At 42.8% G+C, this 26,392-nt stretch overlaps 1 protein-coding gene across 3 annotated transcripts in view; it reads left to right on the forward strand.

Annotated features, from left to right (window-relative positions):
* The first annotated feature begins 221 nt into the window (after positions 1-221).
* PHYHIPL (phytanoyl-CoA 2-hydroxylase interacting protein like) overlaps positions 222-26,392 on the forward strand; it is a 47,173-nt gene continuing 21,002 nt past the window's right edge. Inside the window, exon 1 of one of the 3 annotated variants that reach the window (XM_072339744.1) lies at positions 222-580. Coding sequence is in view for 1 of the 3 variants with exons in the window: in XM_072339743.1 (XP_072195844.1) it covers positions 20,586-20,691 (106 nt within the window). In the remaining 2 variants the exon portion in view is untranslated. Of the gene's footprint in view, positions 581-20,307; positions 20,692-21,278; positions 21,461-26,392 lie in introns of those variants that run through there. The other 2 variants (XM_072339743.1, XM_072339745.1) reach the window with 2 other exon arrangements.

The raw sequence follows: 26,392 nt of genomic DNA on the forward strand, positions 1-26,392 counted from the left end.
AATTGTGGATTTCCTCCAGCACTGTTGACTGTGCTGTGGACAAGCCTGTGTTTATGCTCAGGCAGTACAAAGTGAGCAGTGGCACTGAGGTTACTGCTGGGCTCCTGCCAAGAGGCTCCACAAAGGCAGCCAGATCATCTCTGTAATGTGAATATGATGAGAGCTGTGGCAGGACAAGCCTGGTTACAGCCTCCTCCCCCTCTGCCCTCCCCAGTCCTGGTGCAGAGTGCGTGTGTACCTACCAGGAGGTCTCCAGGAGTACTGAATGTGAAGGGACCAGGGGAGGCAAGCTGTCTTCTGAGCTAAGAGCTCACATCTGTGTGGCTTTGGGATGGTACCAGTAGCATCCCAGATCCTCGCTGGCCCTTCATTTCCGGTGCCTTAGGAGTTTGGCTGTTGGCCACAGTGGGCAGGGCCATTCCACACAGGGGCCCCAACACCAATCCAACAAAATTTCTTTTCACCTAATGAGGGGACCAGCGGGAGTAGCAGCAGAAGGCAGCACAGAGCCCTCTGACAAGTGGGCATCCCCAGCATTTGTGAGGGAGGTTCCTTGAGCAGGGATCATCCTGTACATGAGGTATGGTGGTCCTGGGGCAGAGAAAGACTGGGAAGAGGGAAGGAAGGGAACTACAGCAGAGCTGAACAACCAAGAGAGAAAGTAGGAAGAAAATGGTACAGGGAAGGAGCAGGAGGAGGATTGTTGTAGAATTAAGGGATTGGTGCAGTCCTGAATGAAATGCCTGAGGGATTTGGGTGGGAATGCCTATGTTGTACAGATATATCTGATCTGCACTTTTCTTTAAATTTTTAGTCTACTGAAATTAAGTAGGCTTGCTGGATCCTGTATCTCCAGAGTTTAAAAACATAAAATTACAGTCTTCCATATTTCTGATCTTCTAAGCTGTGGAGCTGGGAAAACAACTTTCAAAACCAGTTTCTCCTCTTGAAATCATTAAGTAAAGGATCTTATTCATCTCAGGCCATAAATCTTCTCATCTGTTTGAAAAGTTATGGCTCTTTCTGTGGAAAAAAAATGCATTTTATTTTATATTTTATTTGGAGGTGAAGAGAGAGTGCGTGAGTGTGATTTGGGAAGAAAATTGAATGGATAGTGTCCTCTTCTGGAGGGATAGTTAGACCTGCTCTTTAGTATGTGATGAAGCTCAGACATTTTTTGTTCTCTTAGACATGAATGCCTTTGAGTACCAGATGCTCTAGGATAAAGGTTTTCTTGTTTGTTTGTTGTTGGATTTTGTTTTGTTTTCTGAGTGGGGTTGTATTTATTTACACATGTGCAAAATGATCTAATTTACTGTGTAGGATGTCAGACTATTTCTGTTGATGCCTACTTTTGGGAAATAGGTGATTTTATTCTGCAGCTGAAGTCTTATGGTTGTAAAACCCAGTGGCATGGTGGGACTCCGGAAAATGAAAATGACAAACACTTGGCTTCTTACATTTCTGAACACTTTCTGTGCTGCATAAAATTCCTGCAGATAACCTTCCATTTTCACAGATCTCATGTTGATCAGCATGCTCAGATTTGATGATTTTTATTTTGTTTTTTATTTAAGTTCTTACTGGAAAGCTAGTTATGTGGAATATTAAATTCTGACTATCCTTATTATAGAATCATGTAAGGAACCATATATCCAGTATGGTTGGAGAAGACCTTTAAGAGCATCTAGTGCAACCATCTACCTACTACCAGTGTTCCCCACTAGACTGTGTTCTTAGTGCCACATCCGCACTTTTCCTGTACTGATATTTCTTCAAAGATCTGTCTGTTATTTAGAAAAATATGCTGGAGGCAGCTGGTCAATAGGTTTAAGCCTTCTCCTACCTTTATCAAAGGCACAAAACATACAGAACTGAAAATGGGATAGGATCGCTATCTTGGGAGTTGATACCAATCATACCTCACTCACCAGGTAGTTTCTGCTGTCAGCAGGCAGCAGAGTGCTGCATCCCGGCAGTGGGCTGACCTCTCACTGGCAGGAAAAATGACATCTGCCCCCACCATGGTCTGCCATGGCTGCCTGCTGCTAAAAGCAGTCTGCTGATACCTCATTTTCTGGAGCAATGGTGTGGCAACTTTGTTTTCATTCAGAAGGTGCGATGCTGTGTTTTGGTCTGTGATGTTAGGGAATGTTGCCGTTTGGTATTTCTCTACCGGTATAAATTTCAAGCTTTTAGGCTTAAAGGGTAGAGTAGAAAAAGAATCTTCCTTCTTTAAGCTTATGGCAATCAACTACAGCCTACATTTACAAGGCTTACTGAGAGCATCATATTAGGGAAGTACAAGCTATTAACGTTTCAGTAACACAACATAAACGGCCCGTCTTGATATCTGGGTGGGAAACTATAAAACTTAATTTCCTACACATAAAAATACATTTTTAACATGGTACTAACATAAGCACTGTGATGTTTTCTTAGTTAGAAAAAAAGCAGTCATTTAATGCTGCCTTTTTTCCCCTCACCACCTTACTTTTCCAGATTTCTTTTTAAAAGGCAGTTATGTTTTTTGCACACTTAAAAATACAAACATGGGTGATGTGGTTTAGATAGGTTGGCATTATGTATCCTCATTTTGGATGCTGGTTTGGAGTCTGGATTAGCACTGTTAATGAAAAAATATATATATCTCTACCAGTAATGGATAGTTTCTCTATGGATATGACATTTTGCTGCATTTGTTTTAGAATTTCTTGGTGTTGAAAAATATGCTTATCATGTGGTAATATCCTACATTTTTGTACAAAAGAAGCCATTTCCTTAATCTTAAAACAATAATTGTAATGTTCTTCCTATTCCTAATTACAACAAAAACATGCTGGAAATCAGAGCTCTTCTCCTGTATGGTTGGACATACGCATGGCAAACAGAGACTAAATCTCACAGTAACAGATTGTGCTGTGCCCTGGACAGCAGCAGGCTTGTGTGTTTTTCCTTTAGCCTTGAGTCTGCTGGGAAAAGGTGCAATGGTGAGCATTACATTGCTCTTCTCTGGGTAATGCAATTTGTGGATTACTTCACTATTATTTCACTGATTGTGTGCGAGATTTTAAGAAAGCAGTTTTTGTGTATACAGTATTCTAGCACTGGTGATGTCCTGCTGATAATTACACATAAAACCCTGCTGCAAATGCAGACAAAACTCAGTTTCTTCCTCCAAAAGGCTAGTCAGGTCTTTGCATATGACGAGAGATTTGTTGACTGCAATGATAACAGCTACCATATTGCTCTACTCCCACATCAACACAAATGCTGGCAAAAGCTACTGTGCCAGCTGCCCACTTACACACTCTAGTGGCACCTTTGGTATTCTTCAAATCCACAAATTGCCATTCTGCTCCAATTAATGCTCAAACACATTTTTTTTTTTTTCGGTCTCATATTTAACAGATTTTTGTGAGAAAATAAAAGATGAAGGTAGATACACAGCAGTCTGTCAAGCCAGAACCCACCTGGTACCATTAAGCCTTTTTTAATGCTAGAAAATACCCTAGCATTACCTGCAGAAACATTATGAAAGAGACACAGATTAGTCCAGAGAGTGAGGACATGAAACATTAGTTGGAACGAGTGCTGCATTATAAGACATGCAGCTATACTTAGAGTTGTGGTGGAGCTCCCTACAGTCACCGCAGTCCTGCCTCTCATCTTACTCAGGGACTGGCCTTCCACAGTGTCTGCTTGCAGACACGTTGGTTGGGTTGTATAGGAACAGGCAACTAGAGAAGGCTCCCCATGGCAAGGTGCTTCTCTGTAACAAGATAACATGACTTCCATAACGGCCATTTTTATCTAAACTGCCCACACAGGCTTTGCCCTCCTACTCCCAGAACATGCTCTTCCAGCCTATGGTTTATTTAGCAGCAAATCAAGCATGCATAGAGGTGGAGGATGCAACTGTTTGTGATAACTTTCCATCCCTAGAAGTATTTCTTTCAAATCTAAATCTCTGACAAGTAAACATGCAAAATATGCTGCAGGACCCTATTTAAGACTTGAATTTGTGTCCATTTTTGGTTTTTAAATGTGTTTACTTGATTTTAATGGGGCTACATTTCTCACATTTGGAAAAAAAACTAAAAATCAGTGGAATTTGGTGTGTGCCATTTCTGTGGCTTTGTAATCACTTTCCTTTGTCCATGAAGCTTCATTTTGATTATCATAAAGCGTTTTATGCTCTGTAGATTTGTGACAAGCAAGAGGTGTGTAAAGATCATGCTGTGGTTGTTGCTGACCATTGAAACACAAGGAAAAACCTGCAACTCTGCTGTGCATTCTTTAAGAACTCGATGGCTGCTTCCATATCCAGAAACAGAACACTGACAGAATATCAAAATAAGTTAATGACATGCCAAAATGCAAATGGTACCTATCTTGTCTGAAGTTTGTGTGCTAAATCAAGAGGGATTCTTCTGAAGGGTCCTTGTTTGAGTGCTCTCAAGGCTTCTGGTCTTACAGTCCATCACTGTTTGGTATTTTATTGTCCTCTGTAGAGTGCTTTGAGATGAAATACGAGAGGGCCATAGTTAATCCTTTTAGCAGCTCTAGTTCTGTCCTTGCAGCTGTGTGAAACTATTTACTCTTAAGTAAAAACCTCTAGGGTGTGTACATTGCAATGGTATTTGCTAGTATTCCCTTCTGACCTAGCCCATGTTTTGCTGTGATGTTGTTTTGTGGGATGTTTGAATAGTTTAGAAACAATGTCTAAAAACAGGCATCCACACGCGTGCCTCTTAAAGCAGGGCTCTTCTTCTGCCTAGACAGAGTTTCTGATATCCCCTACTTAGGGGTTGCTGCAAAGAAAATGTTCCTACAGATCGCTACTGATTGCTTGTTTACAGTTTCAGGGCATGTTGCCTTTAAACCACTTAGATTGCGTCATAACAGGTAAAAAGTAATTATTCTAGTTAACATTGAAATACGGTGTTGTCAAGTTATGGGTGTCATTTCAGAGCATCTTCCTATGAAAATTCTTCTGTTGAGGATAATTTGGCCGAATCCTTCTCTTGAAACCTGTGCACTGGCATCAGCAAACTTCCTTCCCGATAATCTTGGTGTCAATGGACATTTTGTAAGAGGTGTATTATCCTTCCACTTTTCCTTACCATCTATTTCTTACCTGGAAAATACATAGGTTCTATTTAATAGAAATATTTCTACATTTATCCTTGGTTATCAGGTGAATAAGTCAAAAAGATAACTTGGCAAAAGAGAGTTGAGAGGAGGTGAATGAAAACTATGACTTCAGTGTAAAAGGAATAGCGATAAGTTTGTAGAAGCAGAGAGAATGCGTCACTTCAGAATTCTAATGTGGAGTTATTACTGACTTTTAAAATAGTTGTATCTTCTGGGGCACGTACAGAGGAGCACTAAGAAAGCTCAGCTTTCTGATGACTGCCAAATGACACTGCTCTGCAGCCAGTGCCTCCAACACAAATAGCTCAGCTACCCTTAAGTATTCTTATTGGAGGCAATCAATCACATCTGAAACAGAGCAGCCATAAATAAGGTCTCCTGTTAGTGCACATTCTGTTATTTTTGCAACTAAGCTATATTGTGTCCAAAAGAAATATTTGAATAACTGAATGTCTCCCTCCTAGAAGTGAGTGGGGTGAATAAGTGTGAATTGTCAGTGTAGGTCAAGAAATAATTAAAATTCAGAATTCGGTGTCTGGATGCATTTCATCTTCTGAACCAAAGCACTGCCACCCTGTGCAACCTTTCAAAAGGCACTGGAGCCTCAGGCTTAAGTACCTAAATGTCACAGCGAATGAAGAGATCCAGACAGCCAACTTACTGCTCGTGATGGAAAAGAACAAGTGGAAGGAGGGTGAGCTCTGTAGGAATGTTATAATAACTGCAGAGATTGCTCAGGATTAATAGAAAAGGCATCTTGGAACAGGGAGTTCCTCGTGTCTCTATTTCTCAATTGAAAGCAAAGCTCTAATTTTATTTTATTTTTTGTATGTCTGTCCCACAGAAAAGAAAGCTTGGTTTAGAAATACCAGTCAAGTATGTACCTGCACACTGTTGGTTACCAGCTTGGCAGAACTTGCTCAAGGAGTTTATCTCAAGTTGGATAACACAGCCGTATCCATAGCAGCAGCAAGGAGCACAGATCCAGGTGCTGGGCGCAGGGCAGCAGAGCAGGAGGCTGGCAGCACTGGTGGCTTTTATCAGTAGTGCTGAGTTATGGAAGTAGGGAGCTTGGAGGGGGTGACATCATCAGCTGCTGCGGTAACACCTCAGTCACATGTGGTAATTTAGTACTGAACATGTGAAAGTCTCTCTGATTGACTAAGTCCAGCTACGTGCTCAATATGTCATAACTGTTTTTCCTCTGTTAAATAAGAACATCTCCAACTTCTGGTGGTTTGTATTTTTTTTTTCTTCCTTTCCCTCTTTTTGGCAGTTTTTTCTACCTTATACTTCAGAGCTCTTCTGGAAGCAAAGATTGGTGCAAATACTGTGCTTGGATTTGTTCCATCTGTGACATTTTGTTGTAACTGAAGCCAGCACTGAGAGCTTTAACCTGATTTTCCTTGACTTTGCCCTCAATCTTCTTGCCAAAGAAATGCACACCAACTGATGTTGGTGTTAATGGAAACAGGAAAAAGATGACACGATTTAGATAAAATGTGTGTGTTTAGGTAGAGTTTTTCATTTGAGCAGCTGATAAAATCGAGCATGAAAAGTATTTTAGCATTAACAAAAATGTCAGAATTGCAACTTTTTGAAAAGAAATCTTATGAACTCTTTTGCTTATAACTGATGTAACAAAGCAGAGGTGAAATTTCCTTTCTTGCTTCTATCTTTAAGGTTCTAGTCTTTGCTGTTGCATTATTCCAAATCATTCACTGAATAATTCGCATAATGATTTCGGTTTCTGTGAGCCTCATCACCAGACAGATTTGTTTATTAGAACGTATGCGAAGGACATAGCTGAACTGAATTCATTGAAGAGTTTGAGCAAACACTAATGAATGCTCTCTTGGAATATTCTCACCTCACTTAAGTACTGATTCAAATCTCAAGTTAAAACCAGTGAAAAACAAAATTCTAGGAACAAGCACACTGAGATTTGTAAATCTGCCAGCCTTCTATGCCCTGTGCATAGAAATAGAGACAAGACAGGCTGCCTCCTGATTCTGACCTTTTTTTCCATAGATGTTTTGCACAGTTCTCACGTTGTTCCAAACAGCCTCCGCCCATGGGCATTTTTAATCTCTCTGGCGTGTTCAGGTCTTGCATGTTGGTGTTTTGCCAGTTTATCTGAACACTGTGTTCTCAAAGCTTGCAGTGTGATAAATGATATCACAAGGAAAGATAAACAAAGCTGACAGTAATAAGTATGAATTTAAAGGGGAAAAGGGGGAATGTTGGGGGGAATTTTTCAGTGTGACTGTGATGAGGAGCTGGAATAAGCTCCCTGAGAAGCTATGGCTGCCCCAACACTGGAGGCATCAAGGCCAGTTTGGATGGGGCCCTGGGCAACTTGATCTAGTGTCTGATCTAGCAGTGGCAACCCTGCCCATGGCAGGGGTTTGGAACTAGATAATCTTTGGTGTCCCTTCCAACCCCATCCATTCTGTGACTTGGTGATTCTATCAATAGACCCTCTTCCTGATTGTTATCCATTCTGCTACTCTTGCTTCTTTCTCCCCTCTTTTGCTTCATATTCTCCTCCCTATGCCACTGAGATTTTAAACAGTTCAAGTCCTTCCTTCTCTTTCCCTACTTTAAACATGAGTTATAAGGAAGGAACATCAAGGAAGGAATGCAGCACTCTTCCTTAGGAGCGGACAGCAACATGCTTACAGCAGGAGCCTCTGACACTGCACACACAGAGTCTGAGAACAGAGACAGTAGCATGGCACTGGTTCCTAAATCAGCCTGCAAAAAGTGTTGGACTGCCTGCGTCAGCCCACGATAGCTGGTTAGGAGAGTCCACTCCCTTTCCTCCAACCTCAGTCTACCCCAGGAACAACCCATTTGTAATCTTTGGGCATTACGTTTTGGAGCTTTTCGATCTTGTTTTGCTTTTACTTAGGTTTAGAATTTACTTGCTCAGATACCTGCCTTTTCATGGACTGAACATGTACGTAACTAAACATCAGCTAGTGGATAGTCTCACAGGATTCTGTGGTGAGATAAAACTCTTATTTAATTTTCTTGTATCTATTTAAAAGTCAGTGAATTTTATTTCAGTCAGCTCTTTTCTAGCTTTCAATACTCAGAAAAGACTGTTAAGAATGCAATACCTGTGCTGAGGTCTAGATCCCCTGTGGGCATTCTGCTCTGCATGTTTGCTTTCTCAGTCCTTATGTAATGAGATTACATAAGCTAAGGCTGTAATGTTCAAAACCATTTACCATATTAAAGAGCACCTACCATCAATGGATCTTTATCAGCTGCCTGAAGCAGAAAGGATGTGCATGGCTGTGCATTTGGAAACTGGTTGTTTACAATATTCATCAATGCTTGTTGCCAATCGTGGGCAGATGTCATCAAAAGTCATTACGCAGATCTGAAAATAGAATCAGACTTGACCTAGCCAGGCCCTTACATGATCAATAATCTGTCTCTGAATGATGTGAATGTTGGCCCGTTCTTTCTGTGAGCATTCTGTGGCTCACAGCCCCCACAGACTAGGATCTAGGGCAGTGTGAGGACAGGTAGGCATTGCAGTGTGTGTTTCAAGTGGAGTTTCCTCACATCTAAGAGTCAGAGTACCTCACTGTGCTGCAATCTGTTCTCACAGAGAGGCATGTGACCTGCACATGTCTGCAGAACAGAGCCCCACTGCACTACTCATTACCTCCAAATGGAAAGTTACTTGTGCCACCTGTTGAAGCTCACTTTTTGGTGTAAGAAAGGCAGCCTTGGGAGCACCACTGTGGTGTGTTTCCTTGGCTGCCTCAGCCACTGGGCTGTGGCCCGGGAAGAAGCAATGTCAGGGTGTACCGGAGCTCATGTGCTCTTATCTTGCCTGCTTTCCTAAAGTGTGAGAGCCCAACATGGACAGCTAGCTCTGCAAAGCTTTGATAGTACAGCTGTAATTGTTACGTTGTGTGTAGGGGACAGCCTGCCATGTTGTAATGTTCATATGTTTACTAAAACCTGACTTCTGCTTAGCTTTCATAAAAGGAGAAAGAGTGCAGAAAGCAGTATTCTCTCACCTTCATTCTCTCTGCCCTCACATGAGGCCTGGGAGGAACATTGCCTTCTCCTTTCTTTTGAGAAGTGCTGGCAAGCACAGACTGTTACAGTCCACCTTGGCATCAGAACCAGTCAGCTGCTTCCATGCTCCCGTTTGCTTGCTGGCATGCGGCAGAGGGCATGAGAGAAAGAGAAGCAATGCTATACTCCTGAAGTATAGCACTAAAGTATAAGACACAGCAAATGCAGCGTGCCTGCAGACAAACGCCAGGACAGCCCCTGGTGTTTGTCTGCTCTTTAGTTAGAGGGGAGGACAGTGCAAGGGATTTGTGCAGAGTCCCTGGTTGTCAGGAAGAGAACACAGTCGCCCCATTGTTGGTGAGGACTGGTCATCTTTTCAGTATTTGCTTATCCTCCTTTACAGTCTCTAAAAGCGTGCATGTGGAGGGGCTTGCAACCTGTCCACCTTCCCAGAGTGCCCTGCAAGAAAGACATCACAGCAATGTCCATAAGAATGTTGATGTGAATCAAAAGTTGTTACAAGAGGCATAACAAACTATGCTGTTATATTTGTGCAGGGAGTGATCTTTTTTATTTAAAGGCAGTTGCAACAACTTCAGAAATATTTGTGATTACGGTTTCTTTTTATTGTTTTGTTGTTTTTTTTGCTTTCAAGAGCATTCTTCCTCTCCCCTTTTTTGTTGTTCTCCCTCAAGTTGTGACATGAGATCAGGGGAGCTTTAAGAGCTTAAATGACTTCTCAGTGTACCATCATTTCAAGATGAGTAAGAGTTCATGGAGACAGCCTGAGGGGAGGGAACTGATGCACTATTTAAACGCCCTGGCTCATAATTCATAGGAAACTCAGCAGGAGTGTTTGCAGTGCTGAAAACTTTGCCTTGGGGTCCACATGGATCAATCAATGATAAGATTGCATGGCTGGCTGAGGGTGAGGAAGGAAATTTAAAAGCAGTGAAAGATGTTCCCAACTATTGTAGCCAAACTTTTTCTCCCATAGCCTGTGGAACCACCACAAGATGGGCTGGGGAACTGGCCCTGCTCTCAATTGTCTCCCTTGCAATTACAGGATTACAACCCCAGTTTGGGACAAACTGGCTGCTGGAGGGGCAGCTGGCAGAACTGCTCAGCTGTTTTGAGGTAAGCAGTTTTTTGTTCAGGTCAGTGAGTGTTTGCCAGAATAGAAAGATCAGACAATCATCGCTAGAGACAGTGGAAAAGTCCATACTAAGAAAATAGGAATAAGACCATACATTCTCTCTAAAATTGGTTGCATGATCAATCTCCATTTGAATACGTTTGTCTTAGAATGTGTTTTTCTCTGCAAGATATGGGAAGATGAATTCACAGTCTGCAGAAAAGTTGCGTAATGTTTCCATTTAGACAGTGCTGTCAGGCAGTCATTTAAATGACTGCTGAAAAACCTGCCACCACTGGAATCTAATCCTACTGCTTGGTCCTGTTTTTATTATTATTTTATATTTATTATATATTTATTTAGTATTATATTCTATTTTTTCTATGTTGACATTCCTGGTACCCCTTATGTTGGTGTTCTGCAACCAGCAGCCACACATTGGGAGGGAGCACCTTTGCCCAAGATGGCTGTTATTTTGTGGTGTTGGTGGTAGCGACTGTTCTCAGAAGTTCTAGGTGGCAAGGTTTCAAGTGCTGAAGTACTGCACACTGAAATAAAACCAGGCTCCAACTTGTTTTCCCTCAGGTTAGCCACCATATTTTATTTTATTTTTATTATTTTTAGATCATTTTTTTGCATGCTTTAATAAAGAAGGCAGTTCTGAGCTATCTGGTGAGAGAGGGTAGGGGTAGCAACCTCTGCTTTCACAGCTGGGCTTCCCACTGTGTGTCTCTGTAGTCACTCCTTATTCCTCCTAAGCGTGAGAGGAAACACTGAACACATCTTGGAACACCGTACTTTTTTTTCTCCCTAGATTATTCACTGTCATGTTTTTGTCAGACATCCCTACTGTTGTGATGGAAGCAGTAGGGTTGCTTGCAATTCATGTAGAGGCCAGTCATGCATTTTTAGTGGTTGCAATAGACCTGTTATTAACTCCTGAGGGCGTGAGACTTAGTGATCAGGCTATAGATAGCCTATGATCTGATATCTAGTAATCCCATTAACCTTGGATTTAGCTTGATGTGTGCTTCAGTTGCTCTCCCAGCTACATAGTGGCATATTATTCAACTTCAAGAAAGAATGAAACCACAGGGTAGACAATAAAAAGTGATGGCAGAGCATTTTTGCTTAGGTCTCAAACTCTGCAGAAACCTATGGAAGATTTAGATGTAATTTAGTGCCACTGGCATCATTTCTATTGCACTATTAGGCAAATGTGAGTAGTTCTTGGCTGTTGCTGAAGAATTTCAGTTTTCCGCCTGTCTTTTGGGTCACTCTGTGCCGTATCTACCTTTGCTGAATACTTCACTTGAATCAATTTTATGAATGTAAATATACCGGTAGTGGTATGTGTCTAGATTTTTTTTTTGCTATAAAGGAACATTTGGCTCTGCTCTCAAAATACACACAATTTTCAATATTATCTTCATACCAGGGCTAGTTTGGTTCTGGCAGGTGTTTGGTGGTAACGAGAAATTAAGGATATTTCTGAGTGGTTTTTCTATACAGTTTTTGTATTACTTCAGCTGTATCACTTAAGCTGTGTGTATAATTAGGCAGCTGCAACCTCTAAATGAATTTGATGTAGCTACAGCTATAAAACATATTTTAAAGGGTGGTGAATATTAAAAGAAATAAATAAGGAACTATACCATAGTGGTGTAGCTATTTGCCAAAGCAAAATGGCGGAACTGATCTAGGTGATTAAACTCCAAACTTCCATGTAGCTCCATCTCATACAGTTACTTTTGTTGATCTGCTATTCTAAGACTTTCACTTATATGCAAATTCATATCTCTACAGCATGACTAGGAATATGTTACAGGACTGATAAAATCCACAGAGGCAGCTTTATTGTCTAGCATCTGCTATTGTAACTAGTCACACTAAGGACAAGACACCAGTAAATTTAATTTCACTAAAAAGAACATCTTCAGCATTGAGAATAATTGCTTGACTTGTTGTTGTTGTTCTCTACCTCATTTCTCCTCCCCACTCAGAAATGAGCAGGTGGATGTCGTGTGTTCAAACGTTCAAAGTATTGTCAGTGGCTAAACTGAATTTATGTGGAGATACGTTAATGAGAAGTTGGCACTGAGATGGATGAGATTAGACGTGGTTAGCCTAAAAACTGAGAAAAATAAGAAAGAAGATGAAAAATATTGATACCAAAAGAGGAAAACAGAGAAATAACTGTAATGAATTAGGTAAGAAGAGCTCAGGCAAGATAACAGGTTAGCAATTAGTGAAAGAAGAAAAGAAAATTAGAACAGATCTGCAGATGACAAGCTTTTGATGTGAGTTCAGCAGGTTACAGATAAGTAGTGTTCAGACTAATCAGAAAACAGACCCACGCTCCATCACACAGGGCCTCAGTAAGACCTCTGCCATCAGGCACCAGCTGTGCCTGGACAAATGACTGCTTGCCCTGTTTTGCAGCCAGCACCGTCCCTGCAAGTGTGTGGTGTATGTTAAGCCCCCCAAACTTTGGACAGGGAGGTGAGAGGCTTTTAGGAAGGCTAACATTAGCTCAGGAGGTACAGCTTTAGCCACATTTGTTTGCTGTTCTCGTTTCTCATTACAGAGTATCCTGCAGATTATCAGTGGCAGCTGCTCTGAATATATAAAAATAATCTAGGGGCTATTCATAAAGACTAGATTTAGTTTCAGTATGCTTATCTCTTTCACCATCCTGTGAAATCAAGAGAAAGCACTTCTGTGGGGGCAACTGAGCACATCTACAAGGATGCTCTTGTGGAGACTTGCTGTCTGGGAGTTTACTGCTCCCAATGGCTGTCGAAGGATCCTAAGGCTAAGAAGCCCCTTTGGCTAACAGCAACCTTTGCAGCTGTCCTGCTGTGCGGCCTGGTGTAAGAACCAGGGGCAGGAAATCATTCACTGAATAGTTTTGGAGCATGTCTGTAATGACTGCAATGATGAAAATAAATAGCATCCTGTAGTGCTGTCATATATTCAGAACACAAGTAATGGTGATAAGATTGCTCATAGCAGAACATGGTTTAATTCAAATACTGGTGAATGTTAAAACAGTGCTATAAAGTTATGGTTGCTTTATTGTCTGCATACTCTCTCTATTTTATCTGCCTGGATATGGCTGCTGAAAGAGGCATACACTCCTATAAGAGCAAAAGAAAACTTGTAAAACACCGCTCTTAATTGCTGCTTCTAATGCATTTCTTTGTGAAATTCTAATTGTGGATGCTGTACTTAATAATCAGAGATCTGAAAGAGAGTATAAAAGCTAGTAGTAAGTGACTATGAGTCAAGTGAGTGAAATATAGACTAGTCCCACTGCATATCTAGGCTCTAAGCCAAGGAGAGGGAATGTCTGGGTGTTCCCCTTCTCATTCATTTAGCATAATTTTCCTTCTGTTTCCTTAGCAGTTAATTAGCTTTTGTTCACAGCAGCAGCGGGGAATAAGACAATGATGTCTTTCCTGTCTTACCACATCACCTGAGCCACAGTAGTCTTGATGGTAGAGAAACTGGCAGGCACCAGGATTATTCTGGGATGACCATCTTCTGTTCCAATACAAAAACAAACCTAAAGCTCTGTAGGTGTAAGAAAACTAGTTTGGTAGATGGCATTGAAGAACCACTCAGACTTTCTTTATTCCTTTTATGTGTCGCCTCCTTCATGGCTCTTTAGGAAGAGTTTCTATGTCATCCAATGAAGAGGTGTAGTCTTATGAGGAAAATCTAATGTGCAGAACCATTCAGAACAGTCATAGAAAGGGGAAGGGCTGTGAGAAAGACTCTTAGTTACTGTAATGGAAAGCCAGCAGAAATGTTGCATCTTGTTCCAGTGAAACTGGGAAATACTGAAGAAAGGAATTGGTCACTGTGGGCTATTTAAACAAGTAAAAATATTAACTAACTGGAAACAGAAAACTGGAGGGCCACCAAGATAGGCTTTTACATTCCAATTTAGTGCATGTGAGAAAAACAGGAACAGGCAAAAGATACACTGAAATGGCTGCCAAGAGGTTAAAGATAATGTGAAGAGACTGCTTTAAGTCCTGAAGGCACAGTACAGCAAAATGACTTAACCAAAGAAATACTAGTGGTAATTAATTTGTAATGGGGAGATAAATTTTCGGACCAGTTCTTATTCCCATTAAAACTAATTGGACTATTGCCATGAAGTTTATTGGGAAGGTGATTAAACTTTGAATAATGAGTTGGTTAAGAAATCGTTGATGTAATTGTGAACTGCTAGGAAAAAGTAAGTAAGAAATACATAATGAAATATCATCACTTGAACAAATATAGTTGAGGTGTCCCTTTGGGTATTTATGGAAGTGATGGAACATCTAGTTAAGATATCACAGGGAATTGAGGGAGCTATCAGGAGACTAATAAGTGTCAGCATGACGCAGGTCTTTAAAAATTGAATTAAGAGTGACTGTGAAAATTATTATTTTTAGAGCATAGTTCCAGTGCTACAGTAAACTAAGCCTTAATAAGAAAGATCCTTCCTGCATGTATTTTATTTTTCTTAAGACGATGACAAGTTGGTAAAGTACAGACAGGCATCAAAACTTTACAAAGACATTTGATGATTCATTGCAGAATTTCTTTAGGGAAATACTGGTTCAAGTCAATTTGGGCTAGAATTCATTTAAAGGTATTACAGGCTGGCCTCAGAACCATAGACAGAAATTAAATCTGAATGGAGGTCAGCATTTTTAAGGGTATGCACTCAGTATTATCCTTTAAAGGTCCAGTTATGGTTCAACATTTGGAGGATAAATCACTAATTAAATGTGAGAATGATACTAAAGTAAGGAGCATGGTTAGCAGCAAAGATGAGACAGGGAATATAAAAAGTTCTAGTTGTTCCCCAGAGATCCTATGGATCTAATAAAGTGAGGCTGAACTTAAAGAAAAGCAAATAAATAAATGATAATGCCAAACATTAACAGTACTTGGTGCCCATTAGGCAATAAATAAATGTTATGAAGCCACAAACACATTACAGTCATCTGTGACATAATCTGTCTTTTCTAAATGCTTATTTGGACTTCATAAAGCAGATGAGAAAACTGAAATTCAGAAAGCACCATAAATAGCTTTAATGGAATTATATTTTGCTTGATGTTTTTCCATTAATCTGTGAAGAATGTTTTCTTTTAACTGTTTACATTGCTCAGAGTAGGTTGGGAGTTGCAAATCCAGATGGTACAGCTGGAGAGTGGCATACTTTGGAGTGCCTATTATGAATGGGGAGGAGGTAGGGAATGGGGAATAAAGGGGCAGGTACCAGGGCAGTTCCTTGACTGTGCTGAGTCAGATCTAACCAAGTCTGTCTTCTGCAGTGGTTGTATGGAATGTTGAGAGAAGGTGAAGAGCAGGATAAGCATAAATATATACTCCTCAGTAACACTTCCCCAGTCTCTAACTGTTTTCAGCTCAGGGACCTTAAATCACTTGTGCTTTTAGTAACTCTAAAGGATTTCTTTTCAGCCTCTCCTTGAACTGAGATAAACTTTTAGCATTGACAGTGTCCTTTGGCAAGGAGCTCTACAAGTCTAACAACTGCCACCCCTTTCTGTTTGTTTTGGAGCTGGTTGCTTTGAAGTGCATTTGACACTGCCTGATACTTGTCCTGGGAGACTGGGAAGAGTCAAACTTCAGTTGCCCTGTTTGTGCTAATTTTGTGACCCTCTCTTGCATATCCACAGAGTTGCCTCTTTCCCTCATTGATGGGTTTTTGCTTGCGTAACAGACTAATTTTCCCCACATAGATCCCATTTCATTCCCTGCTATACAAAAAACTAGGTTCCTGAGTGCGTCCCATGGCACCAGAAAGTCACAAGATTACCTCAGAATTTTGTCTTTGATGTTCTGTAGTATGCTTTAGAGCCTTGCAATAGCCTAAATGCCTGAACTGAATGCAGTTGCTGCAGTGAAGCCTTCCTAAGAGAGAAGGAGAGATATTTGGGGCTGTGTGAGCTATTGTATTTATCTTACTGGAGAGTTTCCAGAAACTTTGAGGGCTTCCCAGCATCTCTAGCACCATCAGGGAAGAAAGTAGCAGATCCCTTCCAGGAGGGCTGCAGCCTGCCATTATGGTGCCTGGCTGCAGTGCTCACCCTGCAGAGATGGGGGAGAGGGAGGAAGGCTCGCTCAGGAGCACTCTGCAGCTCTGCCTTGGATTTTCCCAGAGAAAAAAGGGTGCCTGTTGTCATCACCCTCCCCGTCTGAGCGTTTGAGGAGGCCCTTGCTATGCTCTCTGAGAAAAAGCAAAGAAATTCCCAGCGAGATACTGTGCCTAGTGTGCCAAACTGTCATACATCAATGTCTTTCTCAGTGTAGAAAAGGAAGCTGTGTCACACTGCACATTAACTCTGCACAGTCGTGGCTTTCACTAGAGGGTCTTAAATCTTTTATTTTTTATTTTTTTTTGTCTTCCTGTCATTACTGTGAGGATTTTCTTCTCTCCTGTGGTGTTTCAAGAATATCTTGCACGCAATGCTTTACAAGTATGTGTCTTTTTACACTGGAACACTGCAGTGTCCCCTAAAGACAAAGAATGGCTGTGAAACCATGGAGTGTTTTTCCCAAGAAACTTCAGGAGTTAATTGCTAAATTTAGTCAATGCTCCTTTTTAGGACTGATTCAAAATAGTGGATGGTATTTTTGACCCTTCCATATTTCTGTCCTTTAATGTTTTGCTCTTCTCAAAAGTGACATATTAATAGAAAAAGAAAAAAAAGGCCTTTTTTTCCTCCCTTGTTTTCCTTTTCTGAAAGCCATGTCTGTAGCCTTTCTGCCTTCTGTTTCCACAGCCCATTGAGCAATGACATAAGTCTTCTTTATTCCCAAGTGGGCAGGAATAGCTGGAACTCTTGCTGAAGTCTGAGAAAGGAGGTTTCTTTTTCAACTCTGCTAGTGTGAACTGTGAAAGTGTTTTCAAGTAAGAACAATGCGGTTGCCTTACTGCTCCGTGCTGCTATGGGGTGGCTTTCCCAAAGTGGGGTGCTAAATAACAGCGGCAGGACTGAACGTGTAGTAGGCTTCTAGGAAAGAAGCTGCACACTTATGCAGGGGATGGCTCTGCCTGTCTGCTGTACATGGCAGCCCTGCAGTGAGACCTTTGTGGCAGTTGCACCTGGCCAGGCACAGGGTGTGTTCCACTGCTCATGTTCCCGGTAGGTGTAATGTGTTAGAAAATGCTGCTGCTTTCTGCTTGCACAAGTTTGCTGTGATGACAGATAAACTCTTGTTGAGCTGCAGAAACTGGTAATACCCTATTTATCTAATGCTGAATGTGCTAAAGGTTGCTGCTGTGGTAAATCATAAGCATTTGCAGTTCTGGACACATGACGCTGTTGTCTTTAGTATTCTGCTGCCATTGGCAGCCATCCCATTACATAATGTTGACCCATATTTGTGGTATGTGACATTTTTGCTAAACACTGTCAGGGATAATCCATCTCAGAATCAACTTTTTGATTATAGCTGAGGCTCTGTCATCCCTGAGCGTGAACGTAACCTGTCCCTCAGATAGTACTATTCCTTGTACAGGAGCCAGAGTACAGCTCTTTTAGGTAAGAGGACCACAGGCATAGTTCTGTGTGCTTTGAGACTGAAATATCGACGGTATCACCAAGCGATTCCAGTACAGTAAATGGAATAAAGTCTGTGAGCAATTTGAGCTCTAAGAGGTGTTTCTGTGTCGCCCAGGTGATGGGAAAAGCTGTTGGCTGGAAGAAGCGTGTCAGAGGAGTGACTCTGCAAAATGCTGTCACAGGCAGGTCTGGCTCATTTTGTGCTTTAGAAGGGCAGAGCTGTGGAGTAGGTTTCTCTGTGGCACCATTCCAAAGAAGTCTGCCACTGTTTGTAGACTAAACTGGTCTTTTCTTCAGAAAGAGTCTGATGGTCTGGGGAGGTGAATAGATGCAGCTCAGTCAGGGGTTATTGCCAAGAGGCAGCTGAGAAATTAGAGGCCTTGGAGGAATGGGAGCATTCCCAAGGCTGTCTGCTTCCAAAGATCTACGCAAAATCCACCAGTTCTTAAAAACTCAACCTCAGTGGCGCAAAATAAAAAGCAGGGGAATGAAGAATGTACAAAACAGAGAGAATAGTAAATTTAAAAAAGCAAATTGCCTCAATATTCAGCAACAATGCCTGCTTCAAACAGGCTTTATGCAGTGATTTGGCAAATAAGTAGCTCAACTGTGTGAGCTGCTGCAACATTTGACATTGTTGTGGGAAGGAGTGAACATGGAACAGGGAGCCGAGAGACTAAACACACCTTCAGTCATCAAACAGAAATCACCCAGCCTTATGGAGGAATGATGGTGTGCTAGGAATGTTCGCAGCATTGAGTAGGAAGGGTTTGCTTCTGTGAGGGAATGAATGCTTGTCAGAGCCAGAATTAAACCTGATGAATGCAGTCTCACCCACTTCCATTTCTCCCCTCTCAGATTCTACGTTTGTCCTCATTCTGTCTGTGTGTTCATTCATATGTTCCTCTCCCTTCCCACCTCCCCATTGACTCACACTCCTTCCCTGTCTGTTACTGCTTTCCTTTCATTTTCCTTCAGGTTTCCTTCCCACTCACTCCATTTTTCCTCTGCCTGACACTTCTGTACACATTTTCATCTGAGGTTTAAAAAAAAAACACACAAGAGAGAGACAAAGAGGAGGGATCAGATGGAAGGTGAGTGAGAAAGCAAAGTGAAGGCAGTGCAAGAAGGGCTCTCACTTCTCCCTGTGCTGCACCACAGACCTCTGAAGGTGCCAGGCCAGCCATGGCTCCATTCTGCTGCTTTTTCCCAGACAGCAGCTCATGGCTGTGGCTTTGTGCACAGTAATGCCAGAGCTCATTTCCTCAGATTAGTGTCCCTAGAATCCTTTATCAAGAACAGGATGATCCTGCAGTCGGGTGGAAATCCACCTCTGTGACCAGCATTTGGTCATGTGTGGAGCTTGCTGTCGTTTTGGAGCAGAGAGAATGCTGGGTGTCTCCTGGCACTGCAAAGCAGGTGCAGACCAGGAGTACCTCAGGCTCACAGCAGGGACTCTCAGACATTACACTGTGTGCTGCCCAAGGGTGCAGTTTGTCAGTGGCTGTATGGAACCACATATGACCGTGAAAAAGCAATTGATGGGCTGGGACTGTTTTGTGCACTGCAAGGAGGATACAGGGTTACGCTGGCTTCTCAGGACACAGGCTTTCCAGCCATGCGCTGTCCCAGAGCTGGCTCTTGTAGACAGCAGTGTGCTCTCAGGGGCCTGGGCCTTCATCTCCACTGAGGCCTATGGAGAGGGAGCTTGCTGTCATAGACAACTAAATTTCCTCCTTTTGAGCCTAGTTCTTGTTCCTGAGGCTGTTTGCTGAGATGGAATTGTTTTTCTCTGATAGAAATGAAACATGCTTCTTGCAAAAGGCTGGGCAGGGTTGGCATGGGGTTGGTCAGTGGGGGTGGTGTTGATAGGGATAGCATTGGTAGTAGTACTGGTGGGGATTGCGATGGTATCGGTGAACTCTGGGTGTAATTTCTGCACTGAGAGCAAGAGGAATGTGTGCAAGGCAGGCAGGCAGAAATGACTAATTCTTGCACCCTGTCCTGACATGCATATCCTTGCTTTAGCAATGGCCAACATTTCTTTAGCTCCTTGCGTAACTGAAGGCAGAAAGCGACTGCAAGCAGCACTGCAGTTCCGCGCCATGCTGGATGCCACGTGCACCCACCCTGATTGCTCGCCGTGGGTAGCCAGGGACCGGGGACAGTTGTCCCCGCACTCCAGCGCCGCCATGCTGCGGGTACCCTCGGGACGGAACCTCAGGCGGCAGCGGGGAGGGAAGGGGGGCGGCGGAAGCGTTGCCGGAGCCCTCCTGAGGGGCGCCGGGGGCACGCGCGGCCGCGGCCGTTAGTACCGATCCCCGCCGCTGGGCCGCGAGGGGCCGGGGGGGAACGAGCGGGGAGGCGCGGGGCCGCGGCGCCGCTCCGCCGGCGTTACATAAGGGCGTGGGGGAGGGTAGCCGGCCGAGCTGCCGTCGTGCCTCGGCGGCGGCGGCCCCTTTAAACGCGGCGCCCGGGGTGCGAGGAGCGCGCCTCTCTGCTGCCCCCTCCCCAGCTCGCCGCGGCGACAAATCCGCTGCCGCCCGCCTCCTCCGAGCCCAGCCAGCCGGGCGGCGCCGGGAAGCGCGGCCGCGGCTCTGCACGCCCGAGCGCCAGCCCCAGCCCCACAGCAGGGAGCGGCGAGGGGCGCAATGGAGGCTCCGCGCCTAGCGCACGCCGTGGGCAGCCCCACGAGCCCCTGCGAGGAGGTGATCAAGAACCTGAGCCTGGAGGCGATCCAGCTCTGCGAGAGGGACGGTGAGTGCGGCTCGGCGCGGTAATCCCCGGGTGCGCGCTGCGGCTGCCCCGGCGGATGTAAGGCGCGCTAATCCCTCCGGCGTGCGGCCCTTTGTTAGCCCGACTGCCGGGAGATGTCCCCGCGCCCACCCCGCCCGCCGCCCTCCCGCGCCGAGAACAAAAGGCGGACGGAAGGCTGACACTTGCGGGAGGGAACGGAGGGCGCGCCGCCGCTCCCCGAGCCCCCCCGGTGCGGCAGTGCGGCTGTCCTGGCGGGGAGCTGCTGCACGGCCCGGCCTGGGTCGCGTCGTCCCTCCGGGGCTGGGCGCGGGGCTGGAGCGCTCAGCCTGCACCCGGAGACGGACCGGCGGCCGCGTCGCGGTTCTGTCGACCGCGAGCCCCGAGCTGGTTGGTGTCGCAGGGCAGCGCCCGAGTCCGGCACCTCCGGGCGCGTCCCCCGAGGGCGAAACTTGTTGCCGATGCCGGCACTGCTCGGTGCGGAGAGGGGCCGCGGCTGGTTCAGCACCGCGGACAGCACCGCGGCGGCGGACGCCGTTGGGGGCGGGCACGGAGCGGGCCGCTGTGTGCGGGGCCGAGCCGGCTGCCCGCGTCCACGGCGGCGGCGAAGGGCGATCGCAGCGGCAACGGTGAACGCGCGTCGTTCGTGCACAAGTAGGAGCGACCTACCAGACTAAGCTAGAGGCACTGATGTGCAGAACAATGAAAAATTATTCCATAGGAGGGCGGAGTATCGTTTCTGTCGGTGTACCGGGCTGTTCTCCTCATTTGTGTACGTAGCGATCAAAAATAACTTCCCGTTTCTTAACGTGATCTGTTTCGATCGTGTTACCTGCTAAATATCCCAGGGGATGGAAATACCACATCAGTGAGTGAGATAATTGAGGAAACTACTTCCTTGTTGTGATACATTTTTGGAACATAGCTGTTGTAGGTAATATTTATGGCAACAGTCCAGCTTCCTCAATTACTGCTTTTTTTACCAATTATTTGTGTTGAAATTCTTCACTTTGATGAAAGTGCACGTAATAGTTACAACAAATCTCAAGCTCACCATTTCTCTTGAAATATCAAAGAAATTGCTGTGGAATTGGAAACTCTTTTTCATCATCATTTTTATGGTAGCTTTGGAAATTACTGGATTCTCTCAGCGTTTGATCTAAGGTAGCGTTACTCACTTCCATCCATTCATGCCTAGCACACTACACAGAGAAACTGATTGGCATATATAGTGTGACTGAGGCCAGGCTCTGTTGTTTTGCTGAAACACTTTTTCAAGTTAGCTTCTTTTTATTGATCCTGGAAAGAAATGGAAAGATATAAGCTATGCACTCCTTAATATTTGTCTGTGGTGAAGCCCTCCATTTTAGCCATTGCAGGCAACATTTAATTTGACATAGCATGGTAAAGCATTGCTTGATTTCTATGAAATAACCTTACATAGACCAGCAAATGGAAACAATGCAGTGTTTTTCATTTATAATTTTAATTCTCATTTGAACAGACTGTGCTACAAAGCAACATTGTTCCTGTAGCTCTGATTTTAGACAATGATCTTCATCAAGTAAGCCACTCTCATACAGGGTCATTGCTACCTACAGGACAGGGTTGAATTTCTGAAAGAGAAACCTGTTTTGGACATATAAAATATGCAGCTCAGTGCCTTACTTGGCACAGGGTTGTATCTGAACATATTTCAATACTTCCTACAGGTGGCACTTATGTATCAAAAAGATTGTTTAAATGGGATCATAAAAATAAGCAAGCAAAGATTTGGCCATTAATCTTTCTAGATAAGCGTGGAAATGCATATGCAACCCATTTAGATCCCTAATTGTGCACATGGGTTTTGTTAGTGCATTTATATCATAATTTATTTTAAGATATCCTAATTGTGAAAGAGTTAGCTCTCAAGGTAGCGTGTTGGTATCACCAAGGTCAGTCAAAGTTTTGCAATTAACATTAATGTATTACCTGTAGTGAATTAAAAATAAGCTAGATTTTAACCTTTGGAAAATGCCCGCTGTCCCCCAGCAGTAACTGTGAAGGCACTGAGCAAAATGATATCCTTACAAATTCAACCATGATGAATTCTACAGCACATTTAATTTCAAATTACAGGCACTGTTTCAACAAACATAAGCAATAATGGAGTATTTACTCGGAGACCAAAATATTTTGTCTCATATTTTTTAAGATGAGGAAATTGATATTGAAAATTTTTTGTGCTTGGAAAATGGGATTATGCATCCTGTAGTGGAAAATGCAGGAGCCAGAAATCCAGGAATTGGAACAAGCAATTTATGATATTATGATTCATATTTTTACTGTCTTTTTTTTTTTCTGTTTGTTTCAGTGTTCTTACAAGCATCACCACCTCGCATAATGAATCAGACCATTTAGAAAACTTAACAATTTCAAACAAAATAAACATATGCCTTTTGGAAATCTTTGAATAAAAATATCTGGTAATGTTTGGCTTAAAGTGAAGGTGGCATTACAGAGCCAGTTATCAGCTCTTACTTTCAGCATGCTTTGTGAGCTGTAAATAGCATTTCTTATTTTCAGTGAGTCTACAGGTATAGCTTTGTGTATGTCTGTTGCACAGTCTAACGTTTAGTTCCTTGCAACTCTGATGGGTTCACCTTGAGTGTTGTTTCCCTTTGCCATAAGTAGATGTTGCAGACATGTTTCTGTGGACTTTGGCCAAGAAAGAATGTTTGAGTTGTATTAGAAATTCTAGTGACCATTTCATATATTTTGTCTTACCCCTACCTGGACATTAAACCTTCAGTAGATACGTGACTTTTGTGTCATGAACAGGCCAGTTCTATGGAAATATATATAGTAATATAAAATTATAAACCTTTTAAAAAACAGCCCTTTTCAGATACTTGGTAGAGCAGTCTTAGGTTATAACATCTGAATTTCATGAAGCTTCACGTTATTATTGTGCAGGGCTCCCCCTACAGATACTGCTCTTCAGCTGCTGGCATCCTGCCTGAGTGAGAGCAGCGGCTCTGTCGTCTGCTCTTACAGTTGGCAGAGGTGGCTGGAAAGAGAAAGACAACTTATGTGTAGAAAAAGAACAGAGTAATGAACTTACGTGTAGAAAGAAGGACAGAGTAACAAATCTTCAACAAGTGTGTTGGAACTTAGGTGACTTGGACTGGGGAGAAGAGTCAGAGAACTGGCCCAGAAGGTACATAGCTTTGGAGCTAGTAGAGGCAGGTTGAGGCTGGTCAAGGGTGGAAGAACAAGAAAAACTTAAGAGGTGGAGATGTTTGTGAGGATTAGATTGAATGTGAAAACAGAGGTGGGAATAATGACTTTGAATGAAAAATGGGGGAAAAAATGTAGGAGCAAGGGAGGCAATCTGAATCAAGATGGGATGCATGGAGAAATAAAGTTGGGGAAAAATATGAGGTTATGTTCATCTAGTTTAGATGGGTTTGATAAAGGTGAGTGGAATTAAAAATGGGAGCCTGTGAAAAGTAAACCTGGAGACCTATCTGCAAAGAAGGAACAAGGTATGAGAATGTGGAAAGGGGAAGTACAGACAGCAGAGTTTAGGAGTAAATAAATGTAACTGGGTCTTGCTCAGTGAAGAGGCCAGGACTGAAATGGCAGCCTTAGGAATGAAGAACAGGACTCCTGAATTGTGACTGGGGAGTAGGAGGGGCAGAATGCAGATGAACTAAGAGACAGTACAGAAGTATCTGTCTTTTGGTGTGATAAACAAAGGTCAATATGTATGAGTGTGTGCAGTCTTCAAAAGCCAGACATCATCCCAGGATACCTTGTAGTTCTTGTTTATTTGCCAGCAAAGATATCTGAAATCTACTGGCAAAGCATGACACTCCTTTTCTGTATTTGTTCATTTGAAGGATGGCAGTCTGGTATGGCTGGTGGTCGGTCCTTCAGCTGAGATGGTAGCTATATGGGGAGATGGCTATTGTCCAACTGGGTGTTTCAGTATGTTACACACATGAGAACTGAGGTGAAGCTATGGGTAGGATTCTACTTGTTTTTTCTTTCCTTTTTTTTTTCCTTTTTTTTTTTCTGATGTCCTGTAAAACCTAAGAAATTGCAGACATAGTGGGTTACCAGGGTGTGCACTCAGAACTAGGAAATGGTGAAAGTTTGGTCATCCTCTTTGCAGACAGAACTGGCATGGTGATAGGATACTTCATGTTGTACAGTGAATACTGGATGTGTTGAGTGGCGTGTTGGGAGGTAGGGGAAGAAATAATGGAGAAAGAAATTTTGGTTCTGACCTGAAGGCTATTTCAGACTTTCTGCATGAACCTGAGCAAGAGCTACCTAATTTTCAAAGTGGGTTGTTACTTGTTGTGTTCCTCCTTTTCTGCTTGCTTGATTCTAGTAACGTGGAATGAGGCTTTCAGGAATACTGAGAGTCAACAGTGGCAGCTAATTTCATTGAGCGAGTGAGAATTTGAACGTGTAAAACACAGTGCTAAATGCTTTGAAGAAAGGTTATCCATCTTAAATAGGTACTGAAAGTCACTATTTGTTTATCTTAACTTTTTTATGCCTCAGTTTTCTCTGTGTAAAATGGAAACCATACGATTGCCTCCCCTCCAAGAGATGTTTTTAAAATAAACTAATGAATATTTATTAAGTATCCAGGCACCATAGTAGTCTGAAAAACCCTTGAGGTGCTTGGAAAAGCCCATGATGAAATTCATTAATTTGTCTTCAGAGCAGACTCTGAATAATGTGTAGCAAATAAGTCCTGGAACTACTGAACAATGGTGAGTAGCTGATAAAAGAAAAATAGTTCATTAAGTACACACTATTCATTATGCTGGATGAGTCAGAATTTGTGTGGAAAAATAGTATGTAATCATACAATTGAAGACTATGTCATAATCTGAACGTACAAAGGTGCCGATTTAAGGTTATTCAAGTATGTTTCATTCCGATATTTCTCCCTCTTGATGGCTTAAACTATAGAGTCTTACTAATGTCCTTCTAAAGTTGTTATTTCAGTGTTTCCAATATATGAAGATAATATACAACTATCAGGATCACAATTGGAATTGGTGTCTTGGCCAGTCTCAGTTGCATAAATCAGTTTCATTCCCATCCATACATTTGAGACCATCAAAACTGTTTAGTTTAAAAATCTTACATAAATGTTTTATGAGATAAATATCATTTCTGTCTTAGGCAAACTATTTGCATCCCTGAATTTCCCTGTTATTTGAGTATCTATCTTGTTTTCTTATTTATTTCAGAAGTTTATGGTTATGCAGAATGCTCTGGTAATTCAGCAACATACTTTTATGGCTTGTAGGTGGGAGAGATGTTCTTGGCCAGGTCATGTACACGTTTTTCTTTTGAACAGAAGGGATATAGTGGCATCATCCAGCCCCTGAAACCATTCTTCAAATCCCTCTCTGAGCTTTATGGAGCAGCATCATTGCTGTTTCGGAAATGTTATCCTGTAAGTCTCGAAGACAGGAAACAGTTGAATTTCTAGGTGGACTCTCACATGAAGGACAGCTGAGAGGTCCAAGCTGACATTAATTGTTAGTGTCCCGAATGGTGCGACTTGCATAGGTTGTTGTTGAGTTTTGTTTTATTTTTAACTCTGAGAGTTCTGAGCATAGAAATAAACAACCCGTTTTCATGTCAAGTGATAATAATAGAGAGGCGCCTGTACCTGTGACACCCAGTG

The sequence above is a fragment of the Excalfactoria chinensis genome, chromosome 6 (genome assembly GCF_039878825.1).
Source record: "Excalfactoria chinensis isolate bCotChi1 chromosome 6, bCotChi1.hap2, whole genome shotgun sequence".
Classification (NCBI taxonomy): domain Eukaryota; kingdom Metazoa; phylum Chordata; class Aves; order Galliformes; family Phasianidae; genus Excalfactoria; species Excalfactoria chinensis.